This window comes from Poecilia reticulata, linkage group LG7 (genome assembly GCF_000633615.1).
Source record: "Poecilia reticulata strain Guanapo linkage group LG7, Guppy_female_1.0+MT, whole genome shotgun sequence".
NCBI lineage: Eukaryota > Metazoa > Chordata > Actinopteri > Cyprinodontiformes > Poeciliidae > Poecilia > Poecilia reticulata.
Genome location: NC_024337.1, coordinates 21,142,311 through 21,168,592, shown reverse-complemented (window position 1 = coordinate 21,168,592; position 26,282 = coordinate 21,142,311). Strand labels below are relative to the sequence as shown.

At 37.4% G+C, this 26,282-nt stretch overlaps 2 protein-coding genes across 2 annotated transcripts in view; both read left to right on the top strand.

The window, feature by feature from the left end:
• Positions 1–15,882, top strand: part of bmp7b (bone morphogenetic protein 7b) — a 34,321-nt gene extending 18,439 nt beyond the window's left edge. The window contains exons 2-7 of the mRNA XM_017305586.1: positions 5,378–5,570; positions 6,842–6,990; positions 9,816–10,019; positions 14,031–14,107; positions 14,504–14,614; positions 14,820–15,882. Coding sequence (XP_017161075.1) covers positions 5,378–5,570; positions 6,842–6,990; positions 9,816–10,019; positions 14,031–14,107; positions 14,504–14,614; positions 14,820–14,969 — 884 coding nt within the window. The 3' untranslated portion in view covers positions 14,970–15,882. The remainder of the gene's footprint in view (positions 1–5,377; positions 5,571–6,841; positions 6,991–9,815; positions 10,020–14,030; positions 14,108–14,503; positions 14,615–14,819) is intronic.
• Positions 15,883–17,793: 1,911 nt separating this feature from the next.
• On the top strand, positions 17,794–26,262 carry irf10 (interferon regulatory factor 10). Its single transcript, XM_008414125.2, has 9 exons — positions 17,794–17,859; positions 18,275–18,572; positions 19,915–20,110; positions 20,229–20,302; positions 20,687–20,735; positions 24,445–24,549; positions 24,648–25,034; positions 25,143–25,261; positions 26,059–26,262. Exons 2-9 carry the CDS (start codon positions 18,405–18,407, stop codon positions 26,164–26,166), a joined length of 1,206 nt encoding a protein of 401 aa, XP_008412347.1. The 5' UTR covers positions 17,794–17,859; positions 18,275–18,404; the 3' UTR covers positions 26,167–26,262.
• Positions 26,263–26,282: the final 20 nt, after the last annotated feature.

The following is a 26,282-nucleotide window of genomic DNA, read 5'->3' as shown; positions in this document are numbered from 1 at the left end:
GTTCACTTAATGATATTAGTGATTAGGTAATGCATTCAGCAAGTACTTTTACTTTTAATACTTAAGTATTTTTAAAAGCCAGTGCTTTTTTACTTTTACTTAAGTAAAATGTTAATGTGGTACTTACTTAAGTACATTTTTGTCTGTGTATTTGTACTTTTACTTAAGTAAATTTTTTGAGTACTTTCTCCACCACTGATTATTACGTAATTTCCATTAAATAAGTGTCAAAAAGTCTTGAAACAATATTATCGTTTATCGCAATAATTTTTTAGACAATTAATCGTCCAGCAAAATTTGTTATTGTGACAGGCCTTGCTGCAGGGAATATCAGTAGGTATTTCATCTTAAATGAAGTGGTAAAATCTTTAATTTAAAGTATGTAGAAAAAAATATGGGTACTATCTTTGTCTAATCATTCAGAAGTTTTCAAACTAAAGTGAAGGTGTGTTGAGGAAATGAGAATGAAACACATAGTAATAAGGCAATAAGTAGGTGTCAGTAGGTTGTTAACCTTATATTCTGATGACTCCCCTTCACCTACCTGTCAGCTGGCTGAAATACAACAAGGAGAAAGTGGACTGCTGGAAATGTAACAAAGGGAGCGCCTCCCATCACTTACATTATGTTTGCACTATTTAAAAAACAACAGCAAAAGCAATCATATCAATTTATATGCAACCTTTATACATCTTAGTTAATATAATGATAGAGTGAAACTACTTTATTTTTGCTTTAGGTTATTATATCTCATGCTGGCACATACCTAGTAACATGTTACGGTACCTCAAGTCCTGGCTTTGTCTTTTATTCACCACATTTTTACTTTTACACATCTTTTAGTCAGGATTATTGGCTGTTGGAAGGAAATAAATCAGATCTTGGAAATCCATTACTTCAAAGAGCTCTTTTAAAGTCTGGCTTACTTATAGATTTATTTCTCTTTCAGAAGCTACCCTGAGGTAACTCATTTTATCTGGGAAAATGTACCTGGCAGGAATGACAGGATAAGATTTGGATCGGACTCATTCAGAGGTTAACATCCCATCAGACAATGATTATGAATAACAATGATTATGAATACGCTTAACAAGTGTGGATTTTTAAGGTCTGTTGTTTTTAGGTAAAGATGCTCGTTTTTCTTGCCCAAGATTAGAATTAGATATTTTTAGACAAATATTGTGCTCTTTTCTTTGCAGTTTTTTGCCATCAGAAAAAAATACATTCAGATGTCGTTATCTGATTCCTTTGAATCGAATAATTCATTTGGATCTTTTTGAATCACCAGTTGCTCACGTCAGTTGAAGCACGTCCCTCTGTGCCCCTGAGACTCTACAAGGTGGTGTAGACAGAGCAGTTGGTAATATTTCGTTATCAAATAAGCTCTCCAAATGAATCCTTTGGGTCTGTTCTCCATCTCACCCAGCAAAAGAGGAGCTCTTCTATATGACATACAGTAAAATTTAAAAAAAAGAAAAAGACTGGGTCTCAACTAACATTTTTGTCTTAAGAGCATATTAGTTGATTTGGATTGTTCATAAATGTCAAAACTTTAACACCTTATCAAAAACTGCTATGGAAAATACAGTGGACAATATGGGTGTTTCAATTATAAACAAATTGAGGTACGTAATGGTAAAAATGTACATATCTAATGTCACAGATCTGTAATGCTTTAAGTGCAGAAACTAACTGTGGAAAAGAGCATACTAATTTAATTATAAAATAAGTAGAAAAGTCACAGGAAGCATATTATATGGAGCACCGGCAGAGTAACGGTACAGAGGAAAGGCTGGAGAATGGCAATGAATGGAGGTGAGTTAATCAGGGGGATTTGGAACAGCTGCAGAGGACAGGAAAACAGGGAGGCAGAGGGATGGTATTATTAACACAGAGGGATGTTAACTAGACACAAAGAAAACTACACATCTACTGTGGAAGTAAGTCTAACACTAATCTAAGACTATAAACTAAAATACACAGAAAACACAACACAAAAATAAGTAAGAAACCTAAAGGATTGAACCTGTATGGCAACACCTTACTAACAATAATAGACACAAATAAATTAACTCAAGATGACCTTTCCAACTTAAACAAACATCAAAGAAATGATTAAAAGCATATCAAACACTGGAAATAATGACCCGGAGATCATTATTTTTCACTTGTTCGTTTGGCTTAAAGCCTGCACCGTTAACACAGAGCTTTCTATTCTTAAAAAAAAAAAAAAAAAATTGAAAAATAAAGTTAACTCATTCTCATAGAAAACTTGAATGCACGTAAACAAAGTCTTCATTTACTATTTTGAGAAATGGACCGTGGGGAAGGTACTAGCATCTTAGGTCCCAATGATAATTTTCAGGTAAGCAGAATTACTGAAAGGAAGCTCTAACCATGAATGGAGATGAACACAGAGCTCTACCCCCCTCATGGTTTCCAGGTGCATGATAAACTCTAGGAGGATGGAGCAGACTTTGCCTTCTCACCATGTCTGAGTTCGCTGATTTGCACGTGTGTGGCCAGCTCACTGTGTAAGCTCACTTTTCTCTTTGCATGTGTCTGTTGTCGTGTCTCTAATTATGGATTACAGAAAGCCATAATGATTGTGTTAGTGCACAGTGACGCACAGGACCCGTCACTTTACAGACGCTGAGAGTTTGTGACTGGAAGAGCTGCAGCTGAATTAAATGTGCGCGACTCAGAGCAAGGAGCTCACATGGCATCACAGGGTGTGTTCGCCAGATTTTTGGTGTGTGTGACACAGGTGGGGTGATGGCTACTCACTTCCTTCAACAGGAAATCATAAATGCACCCACTTAGCTTTAACCTTGCCTCTTCCTCTCATCTAATGACTGCCATACTCCCTCCATGGCCTGTAGGAGAATAAAATGGCAAGCCAAGTCTTTATTGTCCTTCACATTGTGCTGATAAAATCCATACATTAAAGGGTGGAAATGAGACAAACAGTTACTTTGTGAGTTTTACAGCAGTGTCCAGCTGTTTTTATGGGCAAAAATGAAAAATAAAAAAAAAGGAATTCGCTGTAAAAAAAAAAATAAAAAGAAATGTGGGAGGCTGCTCAGTAAGCTGGAAAACAGGTCTGGCTTTCTAAACAGAGGGGAGTGCACCTGCACTGGAAGACATGAGGTGGGAAGAATACCAGGAGCAGATGAAGAATGAGAAGCAGTGAAATGTAAAATATGCAGTGAGTGTGGGGAAGTTTACTTAATGTCTACTTTCCTGCAGTGGGTTTGTCTTTCAAGTTAAAAATGCCAACATCTGTACCCTGAAGGAGATATTCCATTACAGCTTGGGATCTTCCTGAAATGCCTTTTCTGTTGAGTAGGTGATTCCCCCCACCACTTGTCTTAAACATGATATCTATTCATTCAAATCCACATAGGGGAAAATTTTTATACACCTCAAAGAAAGACCACCTGCATGCAAAAATGCAATGTTTTTACTTAGAAGAATATCCTGAATGTCGTGCAGCTATTGAATTGAGCAGCAATATTGGAAATTCAGAACAGGGTTGATATGAAACATTGTACATGAGCAGCAAATGAAGTTGCGTAAACTGCTTTAAAGGTTTTCTGTTTTTCTCATTTTTTCTTTTGCTGTAAAACTTTTTTTTTTTTAGTTAATCACTAGATGCAGTGCCGTGAAAAAGTATTTTTATTGCCTTTACTATGTTTATTTATTTTCCCTTACAGATTTTTAAAATGTTTTTCCCCTTTAAACTTAAATGTAGCAGATAAAAACTAAATATTATAATTTCAGTCAAAGAGAATCTGAGTCAATATAAGAAGGAGTTTTCAAATGATGATTTAATTTATTTATGAACAAAAGTATCCAAACCAAGCTATGTGAAACTGTAGTTTCCCCTTGTTGAAGTATGAATTAATTCTCTTTAGGTCCCGAATCCTCCTTCCAACATTTGACTAAATCCTACACTGCTGGCAACATGAAGTACAGTAGACTAAATAAATTGAAGAACAGCCCAATTTACATCTTTCTGTTTAGCCATTTCTAATTATTGAGGTTCCAGCAAACCACAAAGAGAGCCATTATCCACAAATTGAGAAAAGATGGAACAGTGGTAACCCTTCCAGGAGAGGCTGGCCTATCAAAATTACTCAGAGAGGATGGGCAACTGACTCACCAAAGAGGTCTCAAAAGAACCCAGGGCAACATCCAAAACACCACGTTTACTTTCCTTAATGAAGTCATGACTCAACGATATAAAAACAGACCAGGTGAAAAACCCCTGCTTGTGGACTCAATTGATGCACCGAGTTAGGGCTGTTCATAGTAATCCAGAATGTGATAAAATACAAGTGCTGGCAAACAGGGGACTGGAAAAGGAAAATAAACAATATATATGGGCTAGAGAAACTGTAAAGAATAATGTGTAGTGAAGTTCGCATAATTTGATCACCAGATAACCAAGATATCTATACATTTTGTGGATGTTCCAAAACAATTCTAGGCTAAGAGTACCACTGCTCTCACGCGCCATACAAAATATACGAAGAATTATTGCCAAGTTTTATTACATTTGCATGTTAAATCGAGAAAGTGCAGCAAAAGGAAGTATTAATCTTTCTATGTGTTTATGTGATTATGATTCTAATTTATCAAACACTGCCTGCAACATATTTAGCTATTGACATTCAAAGTTTTGCTGAGTTCTTGAGAAAACGAAATTCAAATGAAAATAACCTGAATGTGAATCCAAGATGGGATTTATCGTTACACAGAAAACCATACAAAGAGAGATTGAAAAACTCCTGAATGAGTCTCTATAGGCAAACGTTTTTCACCCTGGGGATGTCCTGCTGTGACTTAAGAGGAACAAAGGTAAGGGAGGGGGCTTCCTGGTGGCGCAGGATGGACTGGAAAGCAGGGATGTGGCAATAAGAATGACGAAGCAGTGGGGAAGGGGTACAGCAAACATGGAGCCCCCAACTCATGAGAACCAGATGAAGGGCAGACCGGATGGCTCTCTGGGGCTATGTGAAAGAAAAAAAAGAAAGGGAAAAAAAGCGGCTCATAAAACTGTCAGAATCCGCTTGCATCTCTCTATCATGGCTCAGTGTTCGCCAGATGCGTTGCTTTTAACGCAACGCTTCACGAATGTTTCTGTCATCAGCCACCATATATATCTGTCAATTTGTCAAATCTGGCACTGACTTAAGAGTCTGACATCTTATATTGGGTCCTTACTAAGTTTGAAAGACAATCATTAATTTTAATATAAAACATTACACCTCTCGTCTAAACCCACATAAGCTTTGGTTGTTTCACACCTCACAAAGTTGGTCTGATTTGAGAATGCTGTCTTATTTTTGTTTCTGTGCTTTTTTTTTTGCAGTGGAACACGATAAGGAATTTCTACCTGTGCGGCGGCATCATCGAGAGTTCAGATTCAATCTGTCGCGAATCCCAGAGGGGGAAGCCGTTACCGCTGCTGAGTTTCGTATTTTCAAAGACTTCATCCATGAAAGCTACGATAATGAGACCTTCCGCATCAGCGTCTACCAGGTGTTGGAGGAACATTCTGACAAGTGAGCTCCAATGTGTGGTTCTGTGGTGAAACGGTGTCCACGATTTTAGATCTCTCTTTCTTGAGCAACGTTTTAGTTTTTAGTTTTTTCCACAATCAGTTAACAATTTGACCTTTCGGGTAAGGTGAGTTGACCTTACCCGAAGGTAAGCATAGCTATTATGGCATTTATATTATTAGAAAACATAATAGCACTATAGTAAAAGTTTTCCAAACTCTAATCATTGGAAATACCAGTTGAAAGTAATTGCTTTGTTTTAAAGGATGGATTTCATACATAAAAGTTACAAAAGTTATAAATTAAAGACCCCGATTTCATAACTGTGTAGTTATTTAGATCTTCTTCTGTAACTTTAGACCATTGCAGTTATATTAGTTGTTGGCTATTTTCAGTAATAATAATAAAAATACTTTGTTTCATTTTTCAACCATTTAATTTTGTGTTACAATTGACATAAATGACTTTCCTCTTGTGGTTTTGGTGAATATAATCTTTGCAAAATTCACATAATGCAGCACTTACAAAACAAAGCATTTAATTAAAATTAAGGTATCAAAGTTTTGATTTTTGGCAGAGTTTTACACAAAGCATTTCTGAATTTCTGAACTGAAGGCTTTGCCAGAAGGCGTGTAACTCAGCTGCTTGGGCCTTTCGTTTGTCTGGAGGGAACAACACACTCATTTATTCCTCTGCCAGGGAACGGCTTGTATACATGAATGGACCAGGACTCTGTGACACACTATCTGCTCAGTCAGAAAATAGGTCGGGATGCATGAATGCCCAAATGTAGAACAAGGGATTTTTACTCTCAAATGGCGAAAGATTAGAAACCACAAAGTTTGACAATAGCATTGACTTTGATATGCACTATTTCCTTCTCTACTTTTCTCACAGCTTTTTTTTTTTGTTTTTTTTTTTTGTTCCTTTTTTACAGCTGTGTTTTTTTGTTTCTCCTTTTCTCCCCTGTACGCTTTCTGGTTCGCCCACTGAATTCCAGTCTGTGATGGACTGTGTGTACCATATGAAAGGACCGCCCGTTTATAAAGCTATTATTGTCAATTAAGAAAATGAAGTGCTCCCCTGGGCCTCGCCATCTGGAGCCCTCTTCACCTCCCTCCATCACTCTCTTTGTTTCGCTTTGTCACACTAGTACAATCCTCTCACTCTCTACGTTCCATGACTTTTTGCTTCAGTCAGTCACTCGGTTACAATTTCTTTCCACATGACTGTCCATATCTAACTTCTAGCTTTATTTTTCTGTTTCCCTTCAGGGAATCAGATCTCTTTCTGCTAGATTCCAGGGTGATCTGGGCAGCAGAGGAGGGCTGGTTGGTATTTGACATTACAGCCACCAGTAACCACTGGGTGCTGAACCCCAGCAGAAACCTCGGTCTGCAGCTGGCCCTGGAGACTGCAAATGGTAAGAGATGTTCATGTCAGATAAGTCTGTTACATAATGTGATTTTTGCACAGTGACATGTTGAAAAGAAGTAAAAAGAAACAGAAAAAGGTATACAATAGTAGAAAAAAATCATAGAATGTCTGCTGACAGATTTAAAAAGGAAACATCTGTAGAAAGAGAGTTTCACACCTTTGCGCATGATCACTGCGGTTGGCTCTAAACTATTAAAAAGAGCAGTAAGCTGCACACAAACATCTTTTAATAATCTACCGTATTCGTTAACATGAAAATGTTTGGAACCAATACACATTTTTGAAACATTTATGAACAAAAACAAACTGCTTTTGATGAAATGCGATGGTGGTTTTGGTTTTCCTGTGGTTTTAAAAAAGATTTTTTCACGTCCCGTTGTTTTTCTTTTCTCTGTTTATTCTTTCTTGATGTTTTGAAAAGTGCTTCATACTGTGTTGGTGTGTGTTATAAATTGTCTTTTGGTGGCACCAAACATTTACAAATGTGGAATTGTAAATTACATTTTTCAACAAAAAAAAAAAAAATCAATTTTGTTATTGTTTAACTAGTTATCCTCTCTTATCTTCATCTATTTTTTTTATTATTTAATTTTTTTAAAACAATGTGGGCTTCATTGACAGTAGAATTTTTTACATGCACAAAAGCAGCTAAGGAAAAACGCATGATTTGGCTTTTGTCTTTGGGACCCAAATTCAGAGCGGAGCAAAAAACAAATCCCAGACATGCAGAGAGGAATGAATGAACCTTTCATGAAATAAGCAAACACAAAACTTTCAGCAACAAAGAGGATGTGTTATGCGAAACGAAACACAGAAAAAAATACAAAAAAACACTCCAAGAAAAGTTGGCAGACCAGGCCCTAACAGAATGCATGACAGGAGCAAAGCAGACTGCACAATAAAATGACACATCAGAGAGGCTTAAATGGAGAGGCAGTTGATTACTGGAATGGAAAAGGATTGTCTATTTTCTGGATGAGGAAAAGCTGAAAAAGAGCAGGAGGAAAAGGTACAAATTTGGGACATGAACTCTGTAGATGCAATGAAAATGAAACGGTTGTTTATATAAGAATAGTCCGTCTGTCCGTCCGTCCACTACCCACTCTGCCTTGTAGGGTCGAGGGTGACGGTTACTGCATATCTTCTGCTGGCAATCACATGTCTCCAGTCCTCAGCCCGTCTATCAAAGGGCAACAAAGAGACACACAACCATTCACACAGAGTCAAACCTAAGAGCAATTTAATAATTTTTTTTATTGGATTACAGAAGACAGAAAGATCTGGATTTGAACCCAGGATTTTCTTGTGACAAGACAAGAGCACTACCAACTCTGCCAACTTGCAGGCATTCTCAGGAAGACCAATAAAGTTTCTCTACAATGTCTCATCAAGTCTTTCACAAGGAGTTTCAGAGTGAACCATGATTCATTTTAAAGAGGATGTGATTTAAAAGTAGGAAATAGAATATCACCCATTGTGACTGTAGCTGTGCAGCTTAAAAAAACATTTACAGTCCTCATCAGTTCAGCACTGCCTTCCAAAACGTGTTTCCTTATTGTCTGAGATTATAATTAATCTTGCCTGAGATTAAAATGAGCAGATCTGAAACACCAGTATATGACAAAAAGAAAGCAAATTCAGAAGAAATCTGAAAAGAGGCAAAAACGTTTTTGTAATGCTATATTTATATTGTGAGGTCTGGGATGTACTCACACATTCTTTAGGTAATTGACATGTTTTCATTGGCAATGCTATTTGCTTTGTGAGGCTGAGACACAGCATACATAGAGGAAAGGGGTTTACGTAGCTTCAATGAAAAGGGAAAGGAAATATTGTGTATGTCCATGGCAGTCAGTGCAGATTTTTAAAAAATCTCATGTTCAGTTAAACCCAAGCCATAATTTTACTGTTTCTCGAATGTTCTTGTAAACAGCGCTAAGAGAAACAGCGCCTCAATATGTTTGCCCTAAACTATTTATCTTATTAAATGAGTGCAGTAACCAGGTTCTACTTAGTAGACCATAAAATGTGCTCCGAATAAACATTTTGTAAGAGCTCCAGCTGTGTTCAAGTGTAAGCTTAACAAACCCAAGTGAGCTGCATCCATTGTAGCGCAGTCCAACAGACATGAGGGTTAGCATTACGACACAACTCAGATGAGTTGTCTGCGTGTACACAGAGGAGATATATCAGACTGTGCCTTTCATCTGTCATCACCTCATCATTCATCAGCGTCATCATCGGTCATACCCTCAGCATCATTAGCAGGCATGCGGAAAAATACCCCGTGTTATCTTAGGAGGCATTAGTTATCTGGAGGCACAAATATTTTGCCTTCACAAAACTTTCCCAACAAACAGCATTCAGTGCAAGACAATGTACAAAACGATATCTCCGGTGGGGATGACAGGATGTTACATGTTAGATGAGAAAAACAGACACGATACTGCTTTCAGGTTGTGTAAAGGGTGGGCTGGGCACGTCGGATTCATCTGCGCGTGATTGTAGGTTAGACTGGGTAGGAAGCTTTATAGGGGAGCGTGTACAAACAAGTGCATACGGCCTTCTGTCGCCAGCAGTGACTGGAGAGAAGGCAGAGAAGGGATGAGGGCGGAAAAAAAGGGAGAGGAATTCACAAAAAGAGAATTTCGCTTGTAAAACCATCCAGTAGTTTCACTGAGGAAAGGATCACAGAGGAGATAAGCTACAAGCACAGCAGTTACTTGATTTTAGAAGCTTAAACGTTAAACTTTTCCAAATAAGATGATATGTTGACACGTGTAGCACTGTTGTACTTTGTCGCCCAAACAGGAGAGAGTATCAATCCTCGTGTGGCCGGGCTAATTGGTCGCACCGGACCTCAGAGCAAACAGCCCTTCATGGTGGCCTTCTTCAAAGCAACCGAAGTGCACCTGCGAAGCATCCGCTCAGCTTCCGGAGGGGGCAAACAGCGCAACCCCAACCGATCCAAAGGGGCAAGGAGCCAAGAGGCTCTCAGAGTGGCCAATGTTGCAGGTAAACACAGAAAGTGTGTGTTCATTATGTGGACTATTATGCAAATTCATGGACTGAACTATGCATGTCCATTACAGTGGTTTGCAAAACATATTTTTACAATTTGAAGATTTTGGCATTTTGGTTCCTTACAACAACCGTTTGTTTTACATAAAGTAACTCATAGCTAATGGAAGAAAAATATAGATTTTTCACTTGTAAATTAGTATTTACCCTCTATAATAACTACCCTTTGCTGCATTTACATCTGCAATTCATTAAGGTATGTATACCAGTTTTCTACAATTAAAGACTACAGTTTTTTTGTTTCTTCTTCTTATATTTCAAGCTAAAAAAAAACTGAATGGGGAATATATGTGATCATCCATTTTCAAGTCTTAACCCTGATACTTAAGTTGGTTTTGTTTTGAACACTGACTGGACATTTTAAACACTGAAACATCTATGTTTTTTGAAGCCACCTTATTTTTCCAGGACATTCCTGTCGCTAGCTCTGTCCTCCATCCCATCAACAAAGTTTCTTGTGCCTGCCAAAGATGATCATACCCACAGTATGATGCTCTCCAAAAACTAGTTTTACTGTGTTTGTGTGCTCAGGGTGATGTTCTGTGTTAGTTTTAAACCACACTTACTGTTTTGCTTGCATGTCTAATCTGACCAACCTCTTCCACGCATTTGCTTTGTGTACCCTTCACAAACATACCGTTTTATATGTGGGCCAAAGGCTGGCAGCGCCCTTCTTATGTTTCTCATATTGGGCTCATGGTTGGTTCTTGCTCAGTTAGTAGCCATACATACATTTTCAGATGATGGAACAAAGAGTGGTTATTGAGATGTTCAAAGCTCAAACTGTTTTTTTCTGCTCTGTTTCAGGGTCTAAATAATCCTATTTGTTTGCTAATGTTCTACATTAAACCTCAGTTGTTGTTTTTTTGGGTTTTTTTCTGAACACCTCTGACTTGTGAAAGGTGCTGGTTCCATTGTATATTTAGAGGCATCAGAGAACAGTAAAAAAAAATCCTTTTTGTGTGGATGTGTTTATGTAAAACCAATCCAAGCCTTAAGAAACTTCCTTCCACTTCACATTTATGCACTACTAGTTGTCACAAAAAAAAAAAATCCCGATGCAACACGGAGCTGTTTGTGATTATAACATGGGATTAAGAACGTTTCAAGGGGTGAGAATGCTTCCGCAAGGCACTGTATGGATCTGTTCCCACTGAAGGAACAAAGCAAAGGGCACTTATTTAATAGTTTCCTGGTTCTGCGTGTGTACTCACAGCATACAGACTCACAACATTTTCAAAAAGGACACTGAAAGGTTTCAGCATTTGAGACACATTAAAGACCTTTGTTTTGAGGGTGTGAGTGTGCTGTGTTTATGTGAAGTCCTGAAACATTAGACTGTAAGGCTTCAAATAGTGCTCTGCTGTCTTTGTTTATTTACTTGAGCATTACAGAGCGGTTGGGGCCAAGTTTCCCGCTTGGAGGTAAGGCAGCACAGGCTTTTATGGCGGAACACATCTGCGGTGCGCTGTGGGGCAACCAGGCCCTGGACACATGGGCCAAATGGGTCTGTTTGGAACTTTGGATACCAGTGGTCTTTAGCGGGATGATGAGAACCAGTCGCTCATAATCATTTCCAACATGAGCCCCTTTCAAGAGCTAATGCACCACAGAGCCTCACCGGTCACCAGAAGAGGAGAATGATACTTATGGATAGAAAACAGGCTCTTCTTTTTTCTGTGTTGTTAAAAAAAAAAAAAGGAATGCTAAAACCAGTGAAGAAAGGAGCGAAAATGAAAAGTCTTCCGTTGTAAATCTGGCTGAGATCTGTTGTGTGCACATCTGTTTCATCTAATGGAAACTTGAAGCCCAGCAGACTGACCTCCAAGCATGGTGGCCCATTTATTTAAACTAGTTAAATGATGATACTAAAATGATGCAACATATTGAGTAGAGATGTGCCGATCAGGTTTTTTCCTGCCGATTCCGATCACCCATGCTTGTGATCATGGGTGATCATGATACCGATCGGTGAACAGTATCATGATCACCGATACCGACACCAATCACATAATTATTATTATTTTAATTATAAACACTACCGGTTACATTTTGTGGAAAAAGGAACCATGAATTCACCTTAATTTAGACAAAAACTTGTTTTTAATAACTTTTTCCAAGAAAAAAACAAAACAGGCATTCTGCAAATTGTACTGCTATCGGTAATACTATCTTTAACAGACTGAAAACATATGAAGGCTCTGAAGATGTTAAATAATGCAAAGAGTCAAAATAAAACCTCTCAACATTGCCAAAAAATTCAAGTATAAAACTTAATATTCAAAGGCAAATACAGGTTTCATTACAATAAACAATCCAGAGTTACTGAATGAAAACTTCCTGTTAGCATGGCGGCTAGCTGATTACTGCTAGTTCTGAGTGGCTGTTTCTGACTGAGCGGAGTGCAGAACAGGGAGGAGATCGATTATTTTTTCAGAGATTATTTGTCTCATGTTAGGACAGCGAAAGTTTTAATATGTATGTAAAATTAATTTTTTTAAGTTAGATGCTGCAGCTTTAAACAGAGGTTCGGTGTGAGAGTCACTACCAGGTGGAGCAGAAGCGGCGCTCCGTCTGTGAAATATTACTACCTGTAGCGCGTAGCAGCGGTTCAACAGCGAGAGCAGAACCACATCCCAGCTCAAAGACTTAAATAATTTTGCGGGTTATTTGTTTAGCTTTCTGACCGTCATGCTAATCCGGGTGAGTGTTTGTAGCTGTGCGCTGCTTTACCTGCTATCTGATTGCTCCATATGTCTTTTTTACTGCAGTGAGCCTCGATGTAGCCAAACTCCGTCAAGTATGGCATTGTTTTTATGCCATATTAGATGCGTCGTGTTGATGCATTTTGACCTGCTTCACCCCACGTGCTTCAATTTTCCGCCGCAAGACGCAAACTTCCCCATTCACTCAGTGCGTTATAGTTCCACATCGCTTAGGTTTTGTTGCTGTGGGTTTGCGCAGTGTGAAGGAAAGAGGAGACCAGCTGCACAGGCAGGCTGCGAAATGAGATGCAGGTGATYGGTTTGTGTGATCAGCAACAAGAGACCGTGATCGGCAATCACCGATCATACACTTTTTCACGGAAATCGGCCGATTATGATCGGTGGCCGATCGATCGGCACACCTCTAATATTGAGGTCATTTCCCAGCTATTGGTTTGAACAGGTATAATTTGCAAAGGTTTTAATACCCTTTCCACTGTTGCACATTTTGTCAAGTTGCAACCACCAACTGAAGGAAAATAATACATGGTTTCCAAAAGTAAAAAAAAAAAAAAAATTAAATCTTAAAAATGTTGCTGATATTTTTCTTAAAATCTGGTGAACAAAATGCAACCGATTGCTTTCAGAAGTCACTTAACCAGCAAACAGAGTCCATCTCTGTGGAGGTTAATTTCAGGATAGAGCCAGTAATTCTGTGAAAGCCTCAAAAGTTTTATAGAGGACAATAAACATGTAAACCAAAGAACACAACAGACAGGCTAGGGATAAAGCTCTGGTGGAGTTAAAAATAGGGATAGATTATAAATAAATTAACAACACGTGGCATTACTTGAACAGTTTTGTTTAAACTGTTCAAGTAATTCCATTAAATCTTCCATTAAATCTGCTATTTTGCAAAAAAGAATTGGAAGAATTTTCAGTCTGTTAATATTCAGTAGCTACAATTCAGCAAGTATGTGTATTCAGGTGGCTGAACAGAAAAATGCATGCCCCACTTTTGCTTTTACATTTTGACAACCTTGTGCAATTTTTCTTCCAATCCAAACTGATGCTCTTTTTGAGTTGGTCTATTAGATAAAATCTCAGCTGTTGCTGATAGTCGTGATAAATATTGAAAACCTTCCAGTGGGCTTGAAGAAGTTTGTGAGGGACTATAGATCTGTACTTCTATACTGAACGCACTAATGTGTATTCTCTGCTTTTGTCTTTATGTCCCTAGAAAACAGCAGCACTGATCAGAAGCAGGCATGCAAGAAGCATGAGCTCTACGTCAGTTTCCGTGACTTAGGATGGCAGGTATAAAAACAATACTCGCCAAGATCACTTGGAACTGTAGAAGTTGGCACAAAGTCCAGCATTTTACTGGCCTAAAATATAAAAATGTGACTAGATTAAAACATTTTTTTGTTTGTTTCTTTCTGGAAACATGAGGAACTCAGTCAGCAAACATACTCACATCTGGGGTTTAATCTTAGCCTTTCTTTCTTTTTGGCAGCTTTGGGAAGTCATTTTTGTTACTTTTTTTTAAGTTAACAATGATATGTTATGTTTGCATCTCCCCATCTAGGTATTTTCTTGACCTCTAGAAATGAAAATTGTCTCACAAGTTCTCCGAGTCAGTTTTCAAAGCTTAAAAGAAAGGACAAGAAAACCTATAAGTCTGTCTGGACGTCTCCTGTCATTTTCTCTTAGGACTGGATCATTGCTCCTGAAGGATATGCTGCATATTACTGCGAGGGAGAGTGTGCCTTCCCGCTGAACTCCTACATGAACGCCACAAACCACGCCATTGTACAAACACTTGTGAGTAGCTGTAAAACCAAGGAAGAAAACGCAACAGACATGTGCTGCCTTAGATCTCTCATCACTTATTTGGCCGAGGAAGGTTTGGGACACAAACATTGCAGGCTCATATTTTCTGGGGCATTAATCATGAAAAGCTGAGATTTGTGTGTAAGAAATGTTGTCATAACTGACCTCCTCCTCCTCCTCTTCCTCTCCCTTCTAGGTTCATTTTGTTAATCCTGAGTCGGTGCCCAAGCCTTGCTGTGCGCCGACACAGCTCCATGCCATTTCTGTGCTCTACTTTGACGACAGCTCCAATGTGATCCTGAAGAAGTACCGCAACATGGTCGTCAGAGCTTGTGGCTGTCACTGAACCACCAGCATCTTCACAGGGACGCTCGCATACGCACATGATGAGAGGAGAATCGACAGGGCGCTCGTTTAAAATGCTGCAGGATTGCAGAGCAGCGTGTGCGTTTCGTGTAGACACACTATTGTAAGGCCAAACATGAATTTCACTCTATTTAAAGGGGCAATTCAACTCCAAGTCTGTTTAAAATAAAAATAAACATGTAGTTCCTGGCTATGATGTCTAAGCTAAGCAGCAAATGAGAAAGATCATAAGTTCAAGAAATGGAGCAAATATTTACAAAACAAATCCGACTTAAAAAATTGAGTATGACCTCGTGAAAGATGTTCATTCAGTTATTTATTTTTTTATAAATAAACTAAACACATATGAAATTACGACCACTACTTAAATAACAAATAAATAGATATTTTTTGTTCTTTACTGATTTTTACTGATGAAAATCAATGTAATTTATCAATTAACACGCTTTTTGATAAGAAATTTGCAAATCACCTCTTCTCATCACCTCCTTTTCTTTAGCTGTTTTAATCTGAAACAGTAAAAGGCAGTATATTTGTCTGCTGTATCACTCTGCAGTCCTCTTCCGTATTCTGTTATATACTGTACACAACCCGCTCTACCAACATAGAACTGTTTCAATTTAAAAACCCATTTGTACTCAGTTTATTTTCACTGCCACAGGATAAAGTCTTAACAAGCCGCAGAGAGGAAGCAGCAAATTAATGTCCTCCTTTGTGATTCTCCAAACAAGATACAATATAGACAGCAGAAGAGAGGGACAGAGATCAAGTCCACTTGCGTGCTTTCCTTTCAAACCTTCACAATTTATTTGTTTTTTGTCTTTGCTTGCTGCCAAAATGCTACAACTTGCTAAGGTCTCTGCAAGGACTTGATGCTGCAGGATCATATTTGAAAATATGATCCTGATCATATTTTCATATTTGAAAATATGATCCTGCACTTGAGGTACTTGTTTTAGACTTGTATAATTTTTGTCTAATTTTTGACAATGCCATGAGTTGTAAAACTTTATCTTAAAAATAATTAATCGAATCATTTTACTTAACCTTTTCACATGATCAGCTTTCTATTTTATTTATGTCTGTGATCTTTCTTTGTTTTTTTTCTTTTGTTTTTTTTGTTCTTATAAAACAGCTGAATGAACATTCTCAAAAAACATGAGCTCCATTTTTAAGTTTGAGGCTAACGAGAAAAAATTACTTACTTTATTTGAAAGTGAACATTTCCTTGTATGACTTCTTCCCATAAATGCACATCGACATACAAACACAATCATGTTTGTGCTTTCTACTGTGTGTACAAGACACATAAAGCATAGACTGTTCTGTATAATTGTTCATTCACAGTCAACCATGTGTTATCTTAACAATTATGATAACCATTGTAGTTTATTATGTTTACTATATATATGAATATGTGGCTGATAGAGGAGGATAGAGGACTCTGTATTCCCTCAATGTACAATACTGTGTAAATATTGTGTTTTTTCCCAAAAAAACAAAAAGCAAGTGTATTTATTTCCTGCATTGCAATTTGGATTTGTTTATTTTATTTTCCTGTATAAAATGCTGTATTATTTTTGGACATAAGCATTGCCTCATTTATTAGGAACATTTTTAAATACAAATAGCTGTTTCAAGCATCTTGTTCTGTGTGCTCAACATTTTCAGGTTTGTACTTCTCTGCTGTAATACAATCTGTTGTATTTAAAAATAAACACCTATTTATTGAGAGCAGGCTAAGCTCTTCCAAAGTGGGCTCCAATTTTTCAACTATGTTTTACTGCTGAACTGTCACAATAAAATTGGACAAAGGCAACAAAACTGATTAGTGACACATTGTTTCACGTGACAAATATAAAGGGCAAATACCTTGACCCTGGGAGAAACCAGCTCCTTATTCTACGCTATTTACTTTGTACAGAAACATGACATTGTTCACAACTTTCCCTTTTGGTTTGCTGATTTGCCCAGTAGATATTCTACAGGAGAAATCCAAGTGAATGGGAGAAAGCCCTGTGAGGTGAGATTTGAATCGAGCAGAACTGCATATGGCCAGGCTAATGTGCCATATAACTTCCACAAATCATGCCCTGAAATTGTAACTTCTCAAAGATGTGCCTCAAAGTCGCTAAAATTACTCATGAAACACAGACTTCAAGTGTTAGTGTAAGGCTCGTAAGAAGGGGACACAAAGTCTCCAGCTCCAGCATTTGAGCTCAGAATATAGAAATCTAGATAATGATTTGGCCATCAGGTTGGATGAAGCTTTTGACAAACCTATCTGTGCAAAGAAACAAAGTAAAAATGGCTAAAATAACAAGCAAACACATTTAATATAATATAATGTTTAAAAAAGTCACTTAAATGTTTTTGTTTCCCCATTGCAATAGTCAATTTGAACCAAGTCGTCTTCACCGTGTCCTGTTCCCTAAATGCAGATGTGATTGGCTGAATCGATGCTTGTGTTTACGGTGTGCCCATAGGACGGTCGGATATAGAGTTTCTTCGCAACAGTTTACTCGTACGTGAAAACGACACAGCTCTATGCTGCCATCTGCTGGTGGAAACTGTTCAATGTGTTTGTTTGTCATCTAAATTAGACTTGCGGTTTCTTTTCTTTCTTTTTTTGTCAGTCCCGTCTTACGCCTACTACGAGCTGAAATGAACAATTAAAAGAAAGGTCGCATCCTCTTTAGGTAGGAAAGGTGGAGTTGCGTCTGCCAGAAAAAGAAAAAAAAACTAGTTTGACCACCTACATACTTTCATTTTCACAGGAACGTTTCGTTATGAGTGGCTGCGTGCGTGTGTGTGCTTGCTTAACTGTGTGTGAGGTTTTATTATGTTCTCCTCAAGGCACTAATTAATAGGTGGGTCTCCTTTTCTGTATTAGCATTTGTAATTATTACACCTTTCATATACGTTTTCCCTTTCCTGCTTTTAGGATAAGTTTTTTTTTTTTCTAAAGTCAATTGTAATAAAAGCAGACATCTATGGCATATCTAATACACATTTTCACTGAATTTTAGTTTTTACTTATCATTTCAACAGTATTTCATCAGATACTCAAGGTTTCCTTACTTGGAAGTGATTCAATGTTCTAAAGAGCAAAGTGTGGAAACCGAAAGCATAAAAATAGCTTCAAAGCTTTCGCTTTCGCTTGTGGGAGCGCTCCGAATTTTAGTTGCGACTTCTCCATTTAACTTTCCGATGAACTCAGTAGGTGTAAAACTGAACAGCTTCACTGGCGGACTTCTCATTGGACCTTTATTTTCCATTTGCCAGAAGGAGAGCTCGAGTGGCGTGACAGACCAAACAATACAGGCATCTTATGTTTGCAAAAGTGGTGCAAACCTATCCGAAGCTGTCCTGAACCGTGGACTGTTGTTCCTGTGACACGCAACATGTGCTGAAGATGGATGGAGCCAAGTTGCACCTGAAAGAGTGGCTGGTAGCTCAGATAGAGAGTGGGAAATATGAAGGCCTGTGCTGGGAGGATGAGGGCAAGACCATGTTCAGGATCCCCTGGAAGCACGCAGCCAAGAAGGACTACAAGCAGACGGAGGATGCGGCTCTCTTTAAGGTCAACACTTTTTTATGTTTCACTTTCCGAAAAGCCTGGAGTTTGTTAGGCAGATTATTTCGCTGTGCTCTGAAATGGGGGGTAAACTTTGCTTTCCCCCCTCTCCAAATGGTAAGCGAAGGATAACCCAAACTGAGTTCAATTAAAAAAATCCTACTCAAAATCTGTCATTATCATGACATGTGATTACAGGCAAACTTATAAAATGTTTAACTTCGGTGTCGTAAGAGTTAAAGTACACCTTTTTGACTGTTTATTCTGAAATCCCATTGTATTTTGTTTTCGGGTCCTGGACTTTTTAAAGGTGAATAAAGGGTTTAGGCGGTAAGTCCACTAGGGGGAAAGCAAGATAAAAATATAAGAGGTGAAAAAAAAAAACAAGAAAAAAAAACTGGCCGTTAAAAACCCCCAAAGTGATTTAAAGCGTGTTATTTTTTCCTCCAGTTATGTTTAATAGAATACATGTTACAATATGTGGAATACAAATCAAAACTATGTACTGACTATTATTTGGGGTAAAAAAAATAAACAAAAAGCCTTTAAACTACAAGGTTGAAATTATTCCCTGTGCTTATTTAAACATTAAATATCATCACTTTAATACATCAATATGGAAGTCAAATGTCTGTAATTTGGACCAATTTGGTTGATTGTCTTTGTAAAAATAAAAGTCTAATAATAGCTGAGTTTTTGGGACACTAATACCAACAAATTAGAATAAATCTGTGCCCAACCACAGTGAGATACTGTCACCCTCTAACAATAATGACATAGCCTTTTCAATGACATTCAAGGTTTTTAGGATTACAGACGTTTCGGCACCTTTCCAAAACCTTGAATTTGGTCAAATGTGACAAATTACGGTGTTACGAAGATTAACGTAACATAAATAAATGGGATGGGAGTTTCTGATTTTCATTTATTAAATAAATCTGGAAAAGTAAGACAGGATTTTTTTTTATTATTGATGTTTGAACTGTTGATCCATAATCAGAGCTAATTAGGGAGACATTGTCTTATTCTGATCTCTGACTGAGTGGAATATCTGCACATCTAGATCTCCTCCTTTGAAGTATGATGTGACCTGCACAAATATTTATTGTGTTGTTGTTTCCCAGGAAGGAGGCAGAAATGTTTACATATTCAAAAATGTAGTAAAAATTGGTTTTATATTTTATTTTGCTGTTTTTTTTGGTCTGATTATTTAGGATTCAAATATACTATGGATTCATATTATTCAAGCTAATATGATGAGAAAAAAAATAATGTTCTCTACTTCTCATTGTATTACACAGTAAGTTTTTTTGGGGATAGTTTTCTGAGTCAGTATCTTTTTGCGCAGGCCTGGGCCATGTATAAAGGCAAATACAAGGAGGGCAGGGATAGAGCTGATCCCACAATGTGGAAAACCAGACTCCGTTGTGCACTTAACAAGAGCACCGACTTCCAGGAAGTTCCTGAACGCAACCAGTTGGACATCACTGAACCGTATAAGGTCTACCGAATTGAACAGGATGTTTGCTTGTCAAAGCCGGGAGGTAAAAAAAAGCAACAAAAAAAACAAAAGCAAATAATTAGTCTTTTCTGTTTTGTTTTCTGAATTCAAACTGTTGTGTTTGGGCTCACTTGTGCTCACTACTATCCTCTCTCTCACAGCACATCCTCAGACAAAATATGTATTCAAGCAGGTGAAATTATCTCCAAGAAGCCCTGGTTATCCAGAAAATCAGGTAAGATGAGAAATACACTCATACAGACAACGAGACACCAATTATAAAATATGTCTCGAGGCACAATGAATACTTTTGGTTGGCGTGGACGGTTTGAGTGGTTTGGTTGGTTGGGGTGGCAGGGAAAAACTCACTTCACATAAAGGTCACTTCTGACAGTTGATGAATAATTTGGAGTTTCACAAAGAGATTTAAGATCAGTGATAGTAAAAAGAGGTAGATATAGTTTCTTAATTTAACAATAGTACTGAACTTGAACTGCAAGTCTTCCATCTGAAAACATATCTTTAGGCTAGGTGGGGGAAAATCTTGATGATCAAGTCTTCCTGCTCCAATCTTTATTAGATGCTTCCTTAACTTTGGTTTCTGTTTTTCTCACTTCAGTGTCAAAAGGAAGAGCTTCAAGCTCTCAAAGAAGAAAAACCTTGTGCTGGTAAGAGTTACAAACAAAAATATGCTAGAAATTTCTCTTGATCGTAATCCACATCTGCAAATGCCACTAAATGAATATCACTGAAAAGTTCAATTGTTTCAGTAACTAAATTCAAAAAGTGTTACTCATTGATTAATTACCACTATTTGTTTTATCTAGCTTGAATTATTATGGCTCATAATCAATGAAAACTCAAAATTTAGTTTCTCTGAAAATTAGAATAACACATAAATTAACTTTTCTAAGACATTTTGAATTAACTGAGATGCACCTGTATGTTTCCAGCTCTGGTGAAAAAACTAGAGACCACTGCATTGAATCCCACTGATAAAACCTCACGGTTTTTCCACCAAATATTGATTTCTGAACTCTTCCTGAGTTAAAACATTACAATTGTTGTTTCTAAATGAATATGAACTTGTTTTCTTTGCATTATTTGAGGTCTGAAAGCACTGCACCTTTTTTGTTATTTTGACCATTTCTCATTTTCTGCAAATAAATACTAAAATTTTTGCTTGGAATTTCAGAGACATCTTCTCAGTAGTTCACAGAATAAAAAAAAACAATGTTCATTTTACCCAAATAAATACCTACAAAGAGTAAAATCAGAGAAACCGATACATTTAAGTGGTCTCTTAATTTTCTTCCAGAGGTGTATATTTCCGTCATCTATCAACCAGCAACACAGACTTTACCAACTAAATAATATATCCCAGTTTTAATAAAAAAATAAATAAATTCTTGCCTTTTTACATACGAAACATCAGTAATGGATCAGTAACTTTAAAGCGTCATAGCTTCACCAAACACATACTTGTCCTATAAAATGTGCAGGATGATCAGAGGAGAACGCAGATTAAGTTTTTGGAAGTAATTTAGGATTTGATCTGCTGAGATGATTTAGTGAAAAATGTCCTCTGATGTGTAATTTATTTATTTTCAGTTTAGTTTTTATTTTTGTTTATATAAAAGTTATATCCAAGGTGTGAATTTTGAAGTAAGGCATGTTGATGTTTTTATGACATCAACCAGACTTGTTCTCCTTCCTGAAACACTCTTAGACTTAAAGGACATCACAACTGGGTGTTTGCGTACAAATGCCTATGGGGAGACGTTCTTGGTCTTTCTCTTGCATTCTTAAGTTAAAACAACTGAATGACTCTAATGCAATATTATAAGTTAGGTTTCACTTCTGGTTTTGATTCTGATAGGTTCTGTTATTGTGCAACATGCGCTGGTTTTCAAATGTCAGGCAATTCACTCTGAAAGCAGATACACATGTTTGAAAGGCGATATGACACATGCTAGATAATGAGGTAAATGATTTTTCTACGCTGTTTTATTGGCAGCAAAGTTTAACTTTTAGAGAGTGGGGTTATGGTCACATAACAAGCACAACAATAGCTGGAACCACACCTTTACAACTTGTTGGTTAGTTGTTAAAGCTTGTCTGTTAGCACTGATTATGCGAACAGACAAATTACCTTTACTTTAAGGTGCCGCCATAACTTTTTTACATTTTATCTCGCTATCCCCACAAATCTAAATCTGTTTTATGTGATAAACTAACACAAAGTGTAGCATATTTTAGCATAGTGGTAGGTAAACGGATATTTTATCCAAATAAATTCTAATAGTGAGATGTTCATTTGTATTCAGCTGCCTGAGCCAACATTTTTTTGGAACTAGCAAGTCTTTTAGGATGTCTCTACCAGCTTTGGAAATCTCAAAAACAATTGTTTATTTTCTCTGCAAATAACTGAAGTCTGTGAAAAGTGTCTGTAGATATCAAATGTTTGCAGCCTCTGAAATATTTTTTTTCCAAACTGTGCTATATTTCAGCTATAAAAGAGCTTTGCATGTAGGCCAAAACTTTTGATTTAGGTTTCCTTCTTCCACAGATTACAGATGTGCTACAGTCACAGATGTGACTTGTAGCAAACGTCAAATGAGAGATGTTAAAGTTCAGACTAATGGGTTTTCTAAGCTCTTCCAGAGTTAACATGGACATCTTGAGGGCTTCTTTGATTAATGCTCTGTTTATCCAATTCAGATAGACAAGTCATGTCTTGGTAAGATGACAAGCGCCTTCGCAGAACAGCTGTATCTAAGCTGCAGTCTGATATTACACAGCTGCAATCCATTTACTAACTCTGTGACTTTTGAAGGGAATTGTTTGCAGTGACTGGTTTTTATTTAGAGGTAGGATAGTAAAGTGGTGTGAATACAAATTAAATACTTATAAAGTTACAAAATGTAAAAAAAAAAAGACATTTGCATTGTGCATGTATAACATTTCTATTCAGAAAGATGTTTTGATGTTTTCCTGTAGAGGTTGAAATTACCAATAAATGTCAGGTTGTATTGTTCCATCAATAATGTCAAGGCATCTGGCTTAGATACAGATACTTTTGCTAAATAACTCTAATAACACTCTACTGCACAGAATTAATAAGGTTGGACTGGAAAGCAGTGGTTCTCTTTCTGCAAAAAAAATGAAAGCTTGACATTTAAACCAGTTGGATTTTTTAGATCTATTTATTCACATAACCTTACAGTGAGACAGTATTCTAAATTTGCCCATGTTATTTCCAACAAACTATATATAATCAGCAATATTCTTTCTGACGTGAGTCTGACGTGATCTGACATTCTAAGTATGCCATCACCTCGTGTTTGGGAGAGAATTGGTTGGGCCTGAGATCAGGACTTTGTTTTATAGAGTAATACATTATAAAATGCTGATTATTTTCTGTTTGGACAAAGTGTGGAGGCATTCTGCCTGTAGTTTTTCACTGTAGTTTTATACGATCAATAAAATTGATGGGTGTTGCTCCTTTAGTTGTCACACCAGGACTGTTCACGTAGTCTGCAACTAGAAACACTTCCTAATTATTCTAAACACTTTGTTCACCCATCTAAGCAGCAGAGTGCAACAAGTTGGTGAGAAGTAGCTTTATGTTATAGTCCATGCTCCACTCAAGTCCCTGCATTTTTGGAAATTTTTTAAAACTTTAATATACTTCAATACCTGTAACTGACCCTTGTCCATTCAACTTTGTCCTGATCAGAACTGATTCTGCAATGGTTTTAGGTTAAATGGGCAATAACATGTGTTTGTGTGATTTTAATCTGTTCTTTTTCACTTGGACATAGTTGTGATGACATATTTTAAGGAATGTTTAAAAATCTTAAAGCTACAGTACTTTCTATAACTAATTCAGCTCAAACATTGGTGTTCTGTACTTCTCCTCCCCAACAATATGCCAACACATTTTCATTTCATATCTACAGAAAACCCTGTTGTTTGTTGTGCAGTCATTTATTTTTCTTGGTAGTTTTGAAATATGTCTTTAAAAATTATAAAGCAATACAATAATGTAAACTTACCTATATTAAAAATGGTAAAAAGATTGCCAGTGTTTTCAAATAGTTGTTTGTCAAAATGCCCTCTACCTTCCCATCCCAGACAAATTGATACATGACTGGTGGCCAACAACTGTATGCCACAAAAATACAAATAACCAGCAACTAATATATGTTTTTGCTGTTCGGTACAATGACAAAATAGTAATCATCTTGCTTTAAACTCAACTGAATATAATTTTCAACAACACATGGATGTGTGAATTTGCAAAAAATAAAAACATCAGCAACTGCTTTCCAAACATGCCGTCTTAAGTATGTCCTCATGTGTTTTATTCTTCAGATGACCTGATGAGGGAGCACATGTACTGTGAGATAACAGAGAAAAAGAATCTAATTCAGGTTCCTGATCCAGTAAGCTTCTTCAGTCCCATCCTCAATATAACCGGTAAGAAAATCAGAATTATTCAAACAGATATCATTATGTTAGCACGTATGTACTTTCGCACTGTTCTTGATCGGTGTTAACTGCATTTTTTTGCGCAGACTTTCGCATGGAAGTGAGACTGTTGTACCAGGGCCAGACAGTGACGAAAGTGATCACGGAGAGCCTAGACGGATGCTTCATCCTCCAGGGTCACGTTCCTTTGGGAAATGAACAGATCTACGGACCCTGCTCTGCCCAGCAGCTTTCTTTCCCCTCCCCAGCCTCTGCAGCTCTTCCAGATTGCCTGGCAGAAGCGATGAATCGCCTTCTTTGTCACCTGGAAAGGGGTGTGCTGCTGTGGGTGGCACCAGACGGGGTGTTTATCAAGCGCTTCTGCCAGGGCAGGGTGTACTGGAGTGGTCCCTTGGCTCAGCATGCTGACAGGCCAAACAAACTGGAACGTGAAAAAACCTGCAAACTGATGGATGTACCCTCGTTCCTAAATGGTATTACACAAGATGCACAAAATTTAAAATTCTAAACTGAATGTTTATAATAAAAAAAACAAAAAAACATTTATTCTTAAATCACCAATATGAATATATAATTTACAGCACTCCAGAACAGTTTACAGGGAAAGGGGCCTAAACCTTCACACGAGATCGAGCTCTGCTTTGGGGAAGAGTATCCAGATCCGAACGTACCTAAAGCCAGGAAGCTCATAATGGCACATGTGAGTTGGAAAGTGACATAAAAAGCTTGCTATTGTATACTTTGCAAAAAAAAACTTTTTTTATTAGGACACTGTCAGATTGTCTCTTGTATAAAGAAACCTGTCCACATGGATTGATGAATGTGCTCAGCGGGTGTACATGCAAATTCACGGCCTTTCTAAAACTCTCTACAAGTATATCTTTATTTTTGTACAACCTCTTTTAATTTCTTCACTCTACTGCCAGAAATGTTGCACCTGATCACTGGTGGTTTATGAAGAAATAATGTTCTTTCCACTTCCAGATATTTGACCAAATGTCCACTGGTGGTTTAGAAATATAAATGTAACTAGTTTCATTAGTGCATTTAAAAGGTAACGTTCCAAAGGTCTGCTCCTATCAGTAATGACGTGATCTTTCTCATTGGCCATAACTTAACACTAAATCGAATATTATAACATGGCAGGAAGGATGATTACTGTCTATGTCAGCCACTTTCTTGACATTCTCAGCATTTATTGCATCTTACTTTCAGGTTCTTTTCGCCATTATTGTGTGTCATTCTACTGCATTATGTGTAGCCTTTAGGAAGTGTTTTGCTTTTAAGAAATATATTTCCATTGAAAAATGTTAACAATGACAATTTTGATTTTACACACAAACTCGGATTAATTGAGCAGGACTTTTCTAAAGCTGGATTTCGCACATGAAGATCAGAATCTCGGATGTGTGAGAGACGCGTGAGAGTGATATTTTTGGCCAGTAGATGTCCTTACAGACACAGTAATTGAGTGTTTCTCTGTTTCCTCTTGGCCAGGTGGTTCCCTTGTTTGCTGTGGAACTGTTACAGAGATTCAGCTTGGGACAAACTGAGGAGAAACATCAAAATCTCACCTCCAACGCAAAAGGAAAGAAGATAGACTGAGAAATCTACCCGAGTTGATATGGACAATACACAAGCGAACTTGACTTCCGTCCCCATAATCACCACAAAGGATAGTAATACAGTATATTTTTCTCCTTAAAAAAAAAAATCATATA